This window comes from Parambassis ranga, chromosome 18 (genome assembly GCF_900634625.1).
Source record: "Parambassis ranga chromosome 18, fParRan2.1, whole genome shotgun sequence".
Classification (NCBI taxonomy): Eukaryota; Metazoa; Chordata; class Actinopteri; family Ambassidae; genus Parambassis; species Parambassis ranga.
This window is the reverse complement of record NC_041038.1, coordinates 3,601,704-3,616,974: the sequence shown is the minus strand read 5'-3', so window position 1 is coordinate 3,616,974 and position 15,271 is coordinate 3,601,704. Positions and strand designations below refer to the sequence as shown.

The 15,271-nt window shown below is 41.7% G+C and overlaps 1 protein-coding gene across 1 annotated transcript in view; it reads right to left on the bottom strand.

Annotated features, from left to right (window-relative positions):
* nrxn2b (neurexin 2b) overlaps positions 1 to 15,271 on the bottom strand; it is a 437,176-nt gene that overhangs the window by 262,215 nt on the left and 159,690 nt on the right. Inside the window, exons 7-10 of the mRNA XM_028428850.1 lie at positions 9,842 to 10,280; positions 8,552 to 8,935; positions 6,478 to 6,681; positions 3,453 to 3,479 (exon numbers count right to left, since the gene is read on the bottom strand). Of these exons, the coding sequence (XP_028284651.1) occupies positions 3,453 to 3,479; positions 6,478 to 6,681; positions 8,552 to 8,935; positions 9,842 to 10,280 (1,054 nt within the window). The remainder of the gene's footprint in view (positions 1 to 3,452; positions 3,480 to 6,477; positions 6,682 to 8,551; positions 8,936 to 9,841; positions 10,281 to 15,271) is intronic.

Here is a 15,271-nt window from a genome sequence, read left to right as displayed (position 1 = left end):
TGCCGAACTGCATAAACTTAATGTGTTTACATACTGTATGGTTTTTGCGGTCGCTTAGCAGTGCACTGCTAACACGCTTAATAATGTTAGATATTTACGTTTGCTAATGACTGGGCGATGTCCGTCGAATGAGATGATTTGTTTGAACATAAATCTATTTACATCGAATTATGCATCCATCTCCGAGGGCACACAGATCTGAGGAATTATCTTAATACTATGCTTCTCTTATTGGCTCATTGCATCACATTTGGCCTGGAGTTTTGGAGGATGAGATGAACATTAAATAAAGGGGCTATCCTCCATTGAAGCATTAAATTGCCTGATGCATGCTTCAACTTTACAATTTGTAGGATGGTATGTATGCATAGGGTAACTTGCAGTGCCTACTGCAAATCCATCTACTTGGCTCTGGATAGCCCAGAGGCTGCTGCCAAGCAGTGTCATACAATGACTAGCAAGGCGCGCCACAGGCTAGGGTGAAGTGCACAGTTGTCGCCACTGTGATGACTCATCGTTTAAGTGAGTGAAAACTCATTCAAATTCAATATTTGTGATTCACTATAAAAATAAGAGTAAGCCATCTGCTTGGTTGGAGACATGTAAGAAAGAGCTGGGAAGGAAGATAAGACCTAATTCAATAGAAATTAAACAGAACAAATCAGTCATTGAAATATTTAACGGCCATGACACCTGTCGTCTCTGAACACGTGTACTATATCTGCAGAGAAAATGGTTTCAGGGCTACATGAGCTGTTCTACACATTTCAGTAGTCGTGACTGTGCAAAACACATGGGGGAGGTGTGTGACACATGACAACCTAGGTGGAAGCAGTAAGGACTGAAGAGGGTGACAGCTTATGTGTGTACAGGGGGATAAAATCTCAGAATGTCATCTGCAAACAGGATGTGTCAAATGATCCATCTGTGAATACATGAATACATGTGTGGCAATGGAGAGAAACGTATTAATCTCGAGGTATGATTAGTCATCAGTGAGATATTTCTATTGGCCTATTATATGGGTAAATATAAATGGAACAATGTTCTTTTTTTCACATAAATGGAAAAAGGTCTTGAAGGATGAAGATGATGTTTTGAAAACTATCACGTTGTATTCACTCAGTAAAAGCTTCCCTCTGCATTGGTAGTGATGGACACAGCACCTACTGCTTGTATTTTACTTTGTTGTACGACCCTCCCTATATTCTTTTATACTCCTGATTCTACAACTCCAATCTTTCTGCTTCTCTCCTGCTGTTCAAACAACCTGGCAGTTCAAACTGCTAACTCTGCTTATATGAGTGTTCACATGCACTTTTGTCCAGAGGGCAGTTAGAAAAATCAGGTTACAGGGGTCATTGGAGGTGCATTAATGTGCACTGCCATAACCTGGCTACTGTAGTTTTGTGCATATATTCAGCAGATCAAGGGTTAACACTTGTATTTGACACTTGAATTGTTCTTGCTGGCTTATTAGAACACATGTGTGTGTTTAAATACACTAATGTGATACATACATTAAATACACTAATGAAATGCTTATATACTGGTCTGCAGTGTTACTTCCACCTGTTCCTATTCACCTATTCACCAGAACAGAACACACTGTGTTTCAGTCTGTTCTGTACTGAGCTCTTGCAGGTAGATAGGCCAAAGGGTATGACATTAGCAGACGGAGTGCTCACACCCCACATGCTGGCCATATGTCATGCCAAATCTCATCTCATCCTGCACTAAGAGAAGGTGCAGCTCGCGGCTGAAAGGCCACCTTCCAAACAGATATCATCAGCCTGACACCCTGACCTTACCTGAGCTGAGGGCTACGGCTCTGCTCAGTATCATATCTGTACACATTAAGGTGAGAGCCGGGTCAACATGTACAGCAATAAAGTACATCAGATCTTTCACTGGTCACACAAAGCACTCCAAAGTCCAGATAAAAAAAGGTCAAGAGGGTCAACAGCTGGCAGACTGTAGATTTAGCAGCAGCAGTCTATAAATGTACTGATATTGCGCAAATTCTGCTCTATATTTACCAATATATATCAACACTTCTCTTACCTGGCCAGGGTTTTAGACTTCAGAATTTTGATTTTTCTTAAGAAAAATGCAATGCTTTGATTCTGCAGTGCTCTGGAGGATGTATCAACCGACCAGGAGATGTCATGGCATTGAATAAATTGTTGGCTGTACTTCTGCCTGGTTTGCTCTCTCGGCACCTCATGCTCTCTCCTCTCATATTTTGGGATTTTTAGTTTAACCACTTATAAATAAAATAATTTGAAATAATAAAGACAGCCAGTTTTAACTAGACTAAGAGAGAAATGGCTTATAGCCCTGCGGTGGCAGAAAAAGAAAGAAAAACAGCTTCACACTCCAACTCCTCCCTACTGCAGGGCGACTGTGCTATATTCCTAATGCCACTCTGACATCTAGTGGCCAATCCAGGGTACTGGCATCTGCTAAGCATTATTTGAAAGTGTGCCATGACAATGAGACCCCACAAAATGTAGGACATAATGCAGTTTTAAACATATAAAGCATTCATATGCTTATAGGTAAAGAAACGACAACCAAACATATAACATATAAGACATGAGGCTAACCCAAAAACGTCCAGCGTTACAAAGAACTTACTAAAATTAATAGACACACTCATGCACACACACAAACATTGTTGCAAACATGAGGTTTTCTTTCTTTTTTTTGTCACCATGGCTGCCAGCACTTACCTGTGGGCTAGTTGTTCAATTGTCAGTGGCCATGATAGAAATAACAGTATGCTATCATTCTGTCAGCATGAGGCAAAAAAACATTAGCCTGCTCCGAAAACAAGCACTCGCCAGGTGGTGCCGTCTCTCAGTGGATAAGCAATTAGCTTTCAGGAGGCCAAACACTACAGTTTGTCCCACATAAAAAAACAAGCAACACCTGTGTGTGCAGCCGTGTGGAGCTGAGACTCAGCGCAGCATAATAGAAAATAGTAACATCCAACAGGAGATGTCAAGTTGCCCGTTCCCGTTTTTTTTTTAGCGTTTTCCCCCCAAGAAGGTAGACAGAAAAATGACTAGAATTGTTAATAAGCAGGAAAAGGCAATGAGAAAATAGCCAAGTGTGGTAGGCAAGTGGGATGGATAATCATAATGATGGTGAAACATTAATTAAATCACAGACAGGGAAAAATAACGTGACAGAATGTATGGTGAGGAGAAAATACAACCGAGATCAGATGTTTCAAAAAGAGCTGAGGACAGACAAGTAAACCAGGCTGGAAGAAAGTGGAAAAAAGAGTAATGGAGTACAGGTGCTTATTTAGAGGGAAAAAATATGTAAGAGCAGAGACATGGGTAACGAGAGAAGGACAGGACAGAGCAGAAAGCGCCACAGCACAGAATCAGGATGAGAGAGACAGATACATTTTAGTCAGAAAAATGGATAGAACCACTTACTGAGGCTACAGTCTATCCTGATACAATCTGGCGGGAGAAAGAGCGAAATGGTGAGATCAAATAAAAAGAAAAAGGAGACAGAAAGAAGGAAAGAAAAATATAGAAGAGAAAGACTAAGAGAGAGAGAGAGAAAAAAAAAACACATTTTACATCCTTCAAGGTACATTCTGCAGACAACCAAACATTTCTCTGGGGCCACCATCCGGGGACAGGCTCTGAGTCAGGATCACCCTTTTCCTCCATCCTTCATTCAACCTTACACCCCCCCAAGCACAGAAGAAGGCAAGTCTTACACCATGGGTCTGTGTGCAGCATACTACTGACCCTATGATTGTATTCATGCTGATGAATTATGAGCAATTTCATTGCTAGCATAAATATACAAAATCTTCACATGATTACAGAGATAAATAATTACTTGGAATTTTATAGTTTTATCCGTTTAATAGCATACTGTAATGCTGACCATCAAAATTTAGCATGACATCTGGTAAATATTTTATGTAATTCATTTGTAAATAATTATAAAGCTGCAAAAAAAAAAAAAATCATGGTAATAGCATTCATAACGAAGTCAGTATGCACACAATGTGTTGGCCATTTCTTGACTTGGATTGTGATTAAACACTTTTAATCCATTATATCTGCAGATAGCCTTTTTTCCTGCATTTGATGGAGCAGTATTAGAGCAGACCCAGCATCCCACACCTTTTAACTTCAGCTCCTTGTCCTGGCAATTTGAGATTCACTTGCCTTCTGCAGCACTTTGAGAGAAACTCAACAGTGTAAATAACAAGAAAGGGTGATCTGCACATCCCAGCCACCTCATGCCTGGTGCACACAAACTGCAACAAATCTGTATCTGCTTGGTACTGTTTGCTGTGAGTCTCAGTGAATAGGACAGAACTAAGAACAGTGATGATTAAAAAGCCTTGTACTTTAAGTTCGATACTCATCCTAAAATACGAGTGCTAGAAAACACTGGCTCTAATGGAACGCGGGTCTTTAGCATAAATCATTCTGTGACACCTGACTGGATGGGAGTTAGTAAAAAGAGACTTCCCATGCAAACATCATTATTGTATCAAATTACATTTCCCTTATGGGATCCCATTTCTAGGATACATTTGTGGCTGTTCTACCACATCTACTGAAGTCAACTATGTGTGCATGCAGGCAGTGTGGCTGGGTTGTGGTCTCGAGCTGTCAACCGCTACAGAATAGTGGACACAAACAGCCAGGGACCAGCATCACTCTGTAGAGATGTGGAGGTAAAGCAGCTCGAAAAGTGGGCCACAAGTATTGGGGAGAAGGAATGTCCTCAGAAATGGATGAACTTCTGGGTGAAAGAAATACTTTTTGTAAATGGGTCCCTACAGGATGTAGACTCTCTTAATCTGATGATTAATACATTTACATTTACAGTTCAGAATATGATGGTGTTACAGCAGACTCTGGCCAACAGTGTTAGCCTCAGCCTGCAAAGTCAACAGTTTAACATTGTTATTTTTTCACTAATAAATATCATTATGGCTACATTGGTTCATTTATAGCTTTTCCCAGCAATCTACTGATTAATTGCCAGGATTTTATTTACCTTAAAAAGGATTAGGGCCTTAACAGATTTGAAGGAATCCCTTGTGATTGTGGGACATGTATTATTTTAGTTGTTAAATAATTTTCCTGCAAAAGAGCTTTGGAAATCTTAAGAGTCAGGCCACTTTTTAGTCATTTAAGAACAAGTGACTGGTATATAGGTTATTTTGAGGACTTTGCAGTCACGGATGGATTTATGAGTATTTCAGCATGTAGCTATGTAGACAGTAAGTACAACTTGTGACAGCTACAGCTGTGAGCCGGTCTCTCTGACTGTTTGATCCGAGGGCCGCAGACATACAGGCCATTGAAGGGATGAAAAGTTCCATCTTCTGAGTCTTGGCCCAGTGGGGGAGTGTATGAGTGACAGAAAAAGTGAGAGGTTGAGGGAGAAAGAAGAGAGGAAGAAAGAGAAAAGAGAGGAGAATGGCCACCCTTGTTTATCCCACTGCCCTCGCTTCCTGTCTCTATGGTGGCTTAAACTCTGATATTTCAGGATGCACCGCTGTCACGCTCCATCCAGTTCACTGCTGAGCATCTGGTCCTTCAAAGGGTCAGGACAGACTTAAAGTATCCAAAGCTTGAAGGTCAAACCCATGCTGCTTAGGGCAGTTATATTTGTTGCAATGAAATTTTAATAAGTCAATAGGTCTGCAGTCAGTTGTTAGGAGATGAAACCATCCATCTTACAAAATGCTCCCTTAGAATAATTTCACTGACCTTCTTCCCACTAGCACTGCCTTTCAGAACACTTTACATATTCATTTTCACTCATTGGTAATGTGCTTAAGATGGAGTTTTCTGCCTAAAATTAGCCCCACAGCAGTGCAGAGGTGGAACCAAACAGCCCCTCAGCTAACTCCAGAAAAAAAAAAAACAAAAAAAAAAAAAACAAAGAGAGCAAGAACTATGGGGAAGAGCAAGACAGGGGCATTGCCACCTTGAATCTTCTAGAGACAGGTCAAGGCTCAGGGTGGGGCCATGATATTTAGAGATGGAGCTTTTGTAAGGGGATGAGAAGCTATGAGTCTTCACAAACTCTAAATAAAGATGGGGAACACAGAAGAGGTTGGGGCAATGTTTATATAATATGGAAGAGAAATATCTGCAGTGTGGATCCCCACAGAGGGCAGACACCTTTACATGTCAGATTTATCTTACTTTTCACTACAGCAAGCACTTTGTGGTGTAGAAGTTTCTGTATTTGTACCTCAGTTTTCACTAAAATAGTGTAAAATACACACTACTACAAATACAGCGCCCATTTAATGGAACAATCGGATGTAACTGAGGGACAAATTTGAAAACTTTTTCCCACCTAACTATATAACTATTACTGGATAGTTCAAAAGCATACAATGCTAAAACTGCAGATCAGTGACAAGGGAAAGCTTAGCAGGGACAAAAACAGCGAATCACGGTGGCTTACCGAGGTTAACAGTGAGCTTGACGCGGCCGCCATCCAGCTCAAGCCGGAGGGTGTCGGCTGATTCCTTGGAGGTGGTGGCCATGAGCAGGCCGTACGCCCTCTGAGACATGAAGCGCAGCGCCACATCCTCGGCCTCTGTGTGCAGGGTGACTGGCATGATGATCTTCAGGTACATGCTGCCGTCATAGCTCAGCACTGTTGCCTCTGCAGCGGAGAGGAGAGGAAGTGGTGAATATATATATATATATATATATATATATATATATATATATATGAACAGTTTACATAACAGTAAAGAATAATCAATGCAGAACAGAAACTACAATGTGGAGATTAAATGAAAATCTTCCCATTTTATACGTCAATTTCTCTTAACATTTGAGTACAGCTCTGGTTTAAGCTACAGAAGACATATTATTATCTTCAGCTATTTGAAATGTGACAAAACAAGTGTGTTTGTCAACAGATGTGTTTGGATTTCATATCTGCAACATAAGATCAAGGACACATTCAGTAAGAATGATGATCAAAGCGGTTGTGTGTCTAGAAACATGGCACAATGATCAAAAGTTATCAATCTTGCTACGCTTCTCAGCCATGTAACTGGGTTTAAAAGTTGGATGTCAACCTGCAGACTGTACATCTACACCCTTTGTCTCCCCCTGAGTTTTATTGTAAATGTAGCTTCTATATTTTTGGTGAATTGTGAAGCGTTTGAGAAGTGAAGTTGGTCTGTGAAACATCCTCGTTGACTTACTGGGGTACTGCGGTGGTTACTGTCTCTAGAATCAAGTCTGCCATAAATAGTTTGCTGTAGAGAGTGACAGTTCCCCGAGGACTGCTCTTATCTTGCAGTGTGGGTCGATATGTGTCACCACAGGCTAACATGAGTCACTGTCACAGGGTGCTTCAAGCATTTAGGTGTTAAGAGTGTACAAAAACACGATGTTAAAAGATGCAGAAAAAGTCTGCTACAGGGCGACAACTGGAGAAAAGATATTTCACAAGTGTATGCCGGATTTGTGTTCTCTAGAAAAACATCTTGATCTCTGACAAACATTCGAATTAAATAAGGATCTGACACTGCAGCATTATTCTATCAATCCATCTACACAATCAATGATTCACAAGGAATATTAATTATTAACACCTGCTCAGTCAACACCATACTCTAATCAATATTGCTCTCCTCACACTCTGCCATCCACAGTTTATTGGCATGAAGAAATATGTAACTGCTTGATTGAGAAACCCGCCTTTGCCACATATTTGCAGTAACCAAACGCTCCACCAGATGGCAGAAGAACTTCACACAAACCATGCCTGACGTTTTGGCACTTCAAGACTAAACTGTTAAAATATCACCCTTCAAAATAAAGACATTTCATCCTCTGCCTCAAATGTCCTGATTTGAATCCAATCTCTCCTTCCCTCATTACCCTCCTTGTCCCTCAAAATCCCATACTGTCATGGCTCACTCACCCCCACAGACGTGCAAAGACAAACCATGAAGCGAGTTGCCTGCAGCTAATTGGGATGAATCAGACGGACGCGGTGCTTTCTGACTGGCTCACCCCGCCTCACTGCGGCGTGTTCGCCACCCGGGTTTTGCGTGACTGGCACAGATGGCGGCAAACGGGCTGGCTGCTCTGCCACATTGCTGCCAACCTCTCAGCACTTCAGCCTCGATCCCCCTCCCTTCCCCTTCCCAGTCAGTGGAGCCCGAATGCAAACTGAGCCTCGGGTGGCATTCGGTCCACATGCAGCTCCCAGGAGAGCTCTTACTCCTTCTACACCAGCAGCTGCTTGTTTTTGTCAAACATGCCAGGATGCTCATTCTGGATTGGTTTTCTTGTTCTGCTTCACGATGCTTTACAACACAGTTCACTTTTCTGTGACTTTACTGTAAGAAAGTAAACGTATCAGTTTGTTTCTATTGTGTGTGATAACACAAATACAACTTACTGCAGATGAAAGTGCAAACTATAGCGATCCTGGCTGAACTACACAATTATGTAGTAAACGGTAAGATGCATGCACATGTCAAAAGACAGCTCAACAGCACCATCCTTACCTATCTCACAGTTGGTACCCAGGTATCCGGTGCCAATGCAATCACAAATATAGCGGTTCCAGCCCTCCTTGCACAGTCCTCCATTACCACAGGGGGCACTGCTGCACCTCTTTTGCAGCTCTCGGGTACAGAAGCTGCTAACACCCAGGGCGCTTTGGATCTCAGCCAGACGGCGGACATCGCGGCTCTTGCCGTCAATAAAGAGGTCACGGACGCAGCCTACGTAGCCGTAGTTGAGGAGTGCTGTCCAAACTTCTGGCGGCAAGATGAGGTCTGACTTTGACTCAGGCAGCCCGCCAAGATACATGTCACTGTCTAGATCCAGGATTTCACTGCCCTCTGGGGAGCTGAAGGGCAGGCTGCGGCTGTTGACTGAGATGGAGCCTAAGAGACAATCAAGAAGCGAGATGCATATAGTAACTATTAGGTATTCAAGAACAAATATCTCTAGGTGTTATTACAGTTACATATTTATATATACAACACAGCTATATGTATAGACTGACGGTGCTTCTTGTGTTTCATGAGCAACTGAAAGTGATTAGATGGCTCAAAGGAAGACTGGAATGACTGAAGGTGTGTGTGGCTTATTGATGGGAGAGAGGATAAGAAGTTAAGTGGGTGAGTGAGGGAATGTGTGAGTGGGAGGAGCAGTGGGTGTCTAATTTAAGGACACAGAACGGAACAGAAGGACATACAAAAAGGCGGGGAGAGATGAGAGCGGTGTGTGTGCACATGTGTGTCTAATGTGTCTGTAATAGGCTAAATGGAGGAGAAGGGAAGCAGAATGCAGCAGGGAGTGGGTGAAACAAAAGCCCTCTCCCTTTCTGTGATTAACGACTCCATCTTAATTTTCTATTAAAAGCCAATTACAGCAGGAGCAGCAGTGAGATCACATGCATGCACACATACACACACGCAGGCGCTCATTCACACCCTTCCTCATTATAAGACACCATTAGAGGGAGACATAATGTCCAAGGTGCTTGCCCACCTACAGATCATTCATCAGACAGCACACACTCAAGCATGCAGACGCTCCCACCTGCAGGCAGGGGTATTTAAAGATGTCACACAGCTATGACAAATACATTTATATTAGCAAACACAAATGGTTGAAGTATTAGTAGAATGTGTTTAAGTTCAACATGTTGAGTATAGTAAATGGTTAGTTAGGCAGGGACCACATGGAACCTTTAGTTGAGAAGAAAATATGTACAAGAAAATGCATTGCTGTCAGTAGTAAGACAAAGAATAAATTCATATTCTAGTTTATCAGCAGCCGGTTACCTTTCCTCCCTTCCCTCTGGAAATCCACATGGCACCATTCACCATCATTGACCTTCTTGTTGCTGGCCTTAAGCTTTGTTTTACCAGAGCCCATATCGATCAACAGGTACAAATAACCATCCAAGAGCTCCATGGCAAAGTAATCAGTCTTCAGCTCCCTGCCGGGCTTCTGTTCTTTGGGACCCTGAGGCCGTCCATGGCTGAAGAGCAGAAGGCCGCTGGGCTCTGTAGTCCGGAAGTCAAAGGAGATAGACCCTGTCTTCTTGGTGTTCCACTTGGGCAGAGAGATGTAGGACTCAGGGGTCTCAAATGTCACAGGGTCCAGGGCGGCCACATCCTCACAGCGAAACACCAGATCACCACTCAGGGTGATTTTAGGGTCGCGCTCGATGGCCAGCCGAGACAGCTCCAGCTTGAAGTCATTGTTCTTGTACACCACCTACAGCGCAGAGAACACAGTGAGTGGTTACAAGGGCTTAATTATGTTTAAAATAGAAATGGTAACGTGTGATTACAGAGCCATATAGATGACATCTAGAGCATTTTTTTCAGCTTTTATCAGCTTTTCTATGGCCTAAAAATTAAACGCAAGAGGAGAAGAACATTCTATTTGAGAGCCTGCAAATGTTAATTGCTCAAATTAGTTTCAAGTATAAGCTGCTAGGAAATCTTGGCAGCATGGGGAGATGATGAATAAAAACATGAATGAAATAGACTTTTTCTTGAACAGCACCATGAAACAAGCAGTGTTAGAACAGAAGGTGCTTTTACATCTCCTATCCCCAATCCCCTAACAAGAAAAATTAGGTCAGATGAAAGATCAGTTTACTGATGTTTAAAGATTTGGTAAGGAGAAATCTTAACACTGAGCCCAGGGCATGCTGTCATTGATTTTTCTGATGTCTGCAACGGTTTGGGCTGCATGAGTGCACGGCAGCATTGAAGCTCTGGTCACCAAACTCTTGATAAAACCATAAACTGTACTTAATATTTGTTGAAAATTGAAAATATGCAACATAAAACTATTACAAGGGCTTCCAGGGATACCCAGGAACTGAAAGGACTGAATTGCCTTCAGCCTTAATGCAAATGTCTCCAACAAGCTTTGATGAAATACAGCTCTATTGTTTGAGCTCAAACTGTGTGCATCTGTGCCCAACTGTGTGAATTCATAATGGATGTGTAAGTGCTGAAGGCAAAGTAAATTATTCTTGTCTTTCACAGTTTTAGTTTGCCTTTTATTTGTTCAACATTCTGTACACAGTGTTTTAAGAAAGCATCCTCAAGGTAATAGTGTGAACCAGCTGAGGTCTCTCTTTGTTTGTGTGTTTTCTCTCTGTGTCACGCTCTTCATGCTCTCTCACACACCTACACACACTCACTGACAGTAATAAAAAAATGAAAAAAAAACACATTTTCTATGTTTCTATCTTTGTTTTCCGCTGCAGTCTAAGCTGCAGGGTTAAGAAGATTCACAGGTTGGATTCAGGTAGCAGATGTGTTCTGTTGAGCTGTCACTGAGTAAAAATTCAGAATAGCTTCTTACAAAACTCTAAAAGCAGAGTAGTATTCCTTGCTTTAGTAATTTATGCAAATGATAATGTTGAGTGCATAATTTTCAATGCATAACTTTTTAACTTTTATATTTATTTACACCTTTTCATGGTACCACCTTTTTTCATTCCATCTGAAATTCAAGTTACCAAGGACAAAGCTGGGACACTAAAACATGACCGTATAGACAGAAATCAAACAGTATATAGTATACTATACTGTTTGATTGATAGTAACAGTATATACTAAAATATAAGCAATATAAATAAATATATATAATAATATAATATTTTATATATAATATATAAACAAGGACTGATTTCAAATTGTGCACTTTTCTCCTGTAAATGAAAACTAAATCTTAGTATGAGATGTGCTTAAGAAGATTATTATTACACCTACAAACTACTGTTTCCTGGAGTACACAGAGAAATAATTAATGCTGTGTATCAAGTCAACTTGTGCTTTGTTCCTTGCTGGCCTATTTTTGTATTTCTTCATATTTAATCGCTTGTGTAAGGTGGTTGACTGTGTTGGTTTTTGACTACTTAATTTGCCCAGACTGCAGCTGTCATTCCTCATTGTCTTTCACAGTATCTCTTTCATATGCCCTCCAATCTTGCCTTTTTTCCCCTCACACGCAGGCACATTCTCTCTCCTACTCTCTGTCAAACATTGCACCTACGCAGAGGCTCAGGATGCTCTACAAGAACACAGATATGCTGGGTTATTCCTGAACTTAAGCCTTAAACCTTTTGCTTATCTACTACATTGGCCACGCTGCCACATGTACTGTACACCTCATAACGTTGTCATTAGCAGAGATTAGTCCTGGTAATTAGCCATGATAACGCTAAAACTGGCAGCTAATAAGGCGTGAACTCGCCTGGCTTAAGGTGTTAGAAAGAGAGTGTTATGTGCAAGAAAGAAAAGGCAGGGAGGAAGGAGAAGATTTATTTTTATTTTATTTATTTTCAGGTATTTCCTTTTATTTATGCGTGCTGCTCTGTCTGCACTGTATCTACAAAACAGCCTTACAAAGGATCATACAGCATGGTGGGAGATGGTGATGCAGGAAATAGAACTAAATACATGCTGTACCTGGTGTTATTCATGTCAGGTAATGTGGCTCCATGACTGACTTTGAATACAGTCATATCCGAACAGGAGAGCCATATTTTCTCTTTATAAAGTACAAAAATCAAAGCTCTTCTAAACCGTGGTAAGACCTATTGGTAAGCAACCCTTGGACAGCAAGATTTGTAGGAGAGGCAAGATGATAGGGTTTGTTTTTAGCCTTGCATGGACTTGCTATGCTTCAGTTTTCTAGCACACTACTTACACTGTTTTTACAGGACAGACAATGCAAAATCCACAACACATGTAGACAAGTCTTGACATCTGCCCGTGATACAGCACAAGACAGTCAACAACTGACATCATCACAAAGGGCCAGCAGTAGCTGCACATGTTGTCACAACATTCCTTTTCATACGCTAATTAAGAGCAACAATGTATTTATTAGGCACAAATGTGCTCCAGCTAGTTCATTAAGCAGAGATGCAAGAACACAGCGTATCACGCAAGCTTATGTCAATGACATCAAGACTTCCCGAGGGTCAATCTAACGCGTCACCAACTGGAACATCAATGAAGGCATTCAGCCAGAATTAGCCTGGTAGCAGCATCAGCTCTGACTGCTGTGTAAGAGCAAACGCTCACATGTGAAAACCATCTGATCATCCCAGTTTTAAGCTGTCCTTGGTAGCTGAGTTGCATCTTCAATTCAAGAAAGGCAAGACATGAAAATGTTGCATTAGCCTGTTATTAAGAGTGTGAAAAGCAATCATGTCACAGTCACTTAGGGCTATCAGTATGTCTCTGCCAAAATAATACAGATATAAAAATGGACCAGTAGCTAGGGGTTACAATATATATATATATATGTATTTTTAAAAAAAGAAGGCCAGGGAATACAAGAGAGGGGTCTTTAAGTATTACAGGGAGAAGATGGCAGTGATGGCACTTCTGTTTGATAACAAAAAGACCAAAGTAACTTCCTGAACAGTTAAAAATGCTTCATCACTTCTGACTGCAGAATTCATTGATGTGAATCAGTGCCACTAGGCATTTTGAGAAATCACAGTCTGTGTTGCTCTGATATGGACTAGGACATGTCCTTTGTTATGGTTCTACAGCTGACACATGGCCAAAGCCTTCCTCAAGGATGACTTTATTGATTTGTTTAGTCATTGAGGAACTCCAAATCCAAAAATGCTGCAGGTCTGGAGTAGAAAAATGAGATATTTTTATATTATATACTTGGGGTTGCGATCATGATGTGCAGATGTTACACCTGATGGATTAACAGTGCCCCACTCAATGTAGTAATCTTAACAAATTCAGTTTGTTATCATTTACTGTAACTCAGTGATAAGGAAGCAAGTGCAGCAGGCAAAAGCTCCCTTCAAACGACAAAGATTCAGTCTATGCTGCTGACATGGTAGGTGGAGCGTGTGTCAGGGTGATGGGTGACTCCAGTAGATTTTATGGAGCAACAAAGGTGAGAGTAGGAGGAAGCTACATACAAAGAGATAGAGCATCGATATGAAGTTGGAAGGGCAGAGAGGGAGGGAGAGTGAAACAGAGAGGGCAAGGAGGAGGGCAAGAGCATTCATCCAGTGCACGGAATCAGTCGAAGAAATCAATTTTTAATTTGGCTGTCAGGATGGCAAAGCTAGTGTACCAACAGTGCTACCATGGACTTAATTACACAAAACTACCCCTAAGAAAGAGAAGATGAGGGAGGCAGAGAGGTGGAGAGAAGTGATGAGAGAGGCAGGGAGAGTGACAAAGGCAGACAGGAGGAGAGAGAGATGGAGAAGCTAGTGTGAAATGAGCGATAGCAAGGTCACTGTGCGAGAGAAATGGAGCGATGGAGGTTGCAGTGGAGAGACAGATGGTGACATACAGGAGAAAAGAGGAATTTGTGGAAACAAGACTGGGGAGGCTGAGGGGCAGAGAGACCTGATTTCACAGCCCACCTCTCTGACTGTGAGCCAAGAAAACACACACATACATCACACAGTTCATGATCATAGTATGTGGGTGACTTTGAACACACATGGAGCAGCACACACACACAGACACACACAGCAAATACAAACTTCATAGCGTCTCAGTGTCTCTTTTGGTGCCTTTTTTCTTCTCTTCTGCTTTGCTCTTCCTTTGGATTTCTGCTGCCTGGAGGGTGCTGGCCAAGCGTATCAAAGGCATTTGACCACGGTGGCAGCATGAAAGCCTTGCCCCAGACCATAACACCACTGATAATCCGAGCTGTGCCACAGAACTAGCACAGGATAAAACACACTGCTGTCTACCCCCTAACCACACACTTTCCTCTTTACTTTCAGCTACTACTGCTCTACCTTGTCCTCTCAGTGATTCTCGTTGTGGGTATTCTCAGTGCCTTTCTGCGTGGTTACCTTTCTGACTCAGTTCTGCTGATGTAGTCATTAGAGCTTGACTGCTACTGAAAGGCTCAGACCACAAAGAGACTAAAATCAGGGGAAAACAACCTAATCACATAGTAGCAAGTCTGAATTTGTGTAACACGTGAAGACATCTTCATCTTCACATCCCCTAGCAGTTTGAAACATGTCAATGGATGATAAATATAGGAAGTGTGTGGGCTGTCCTCTAATATGTGTGATATGAGGCTGCAGAAGATGAGCAGTGCAAAAAGAACCTGCTTTTTCTTAAGTTATTCTATGTGTTTTACAAAAAATGGACTCTAACCACTGACTAGAAACAGCAGTGGAAAGGGGTTTGTAGGTTTGCCACACAGCCAGCAGACTAAAGAGCTGTCAGCCCTTT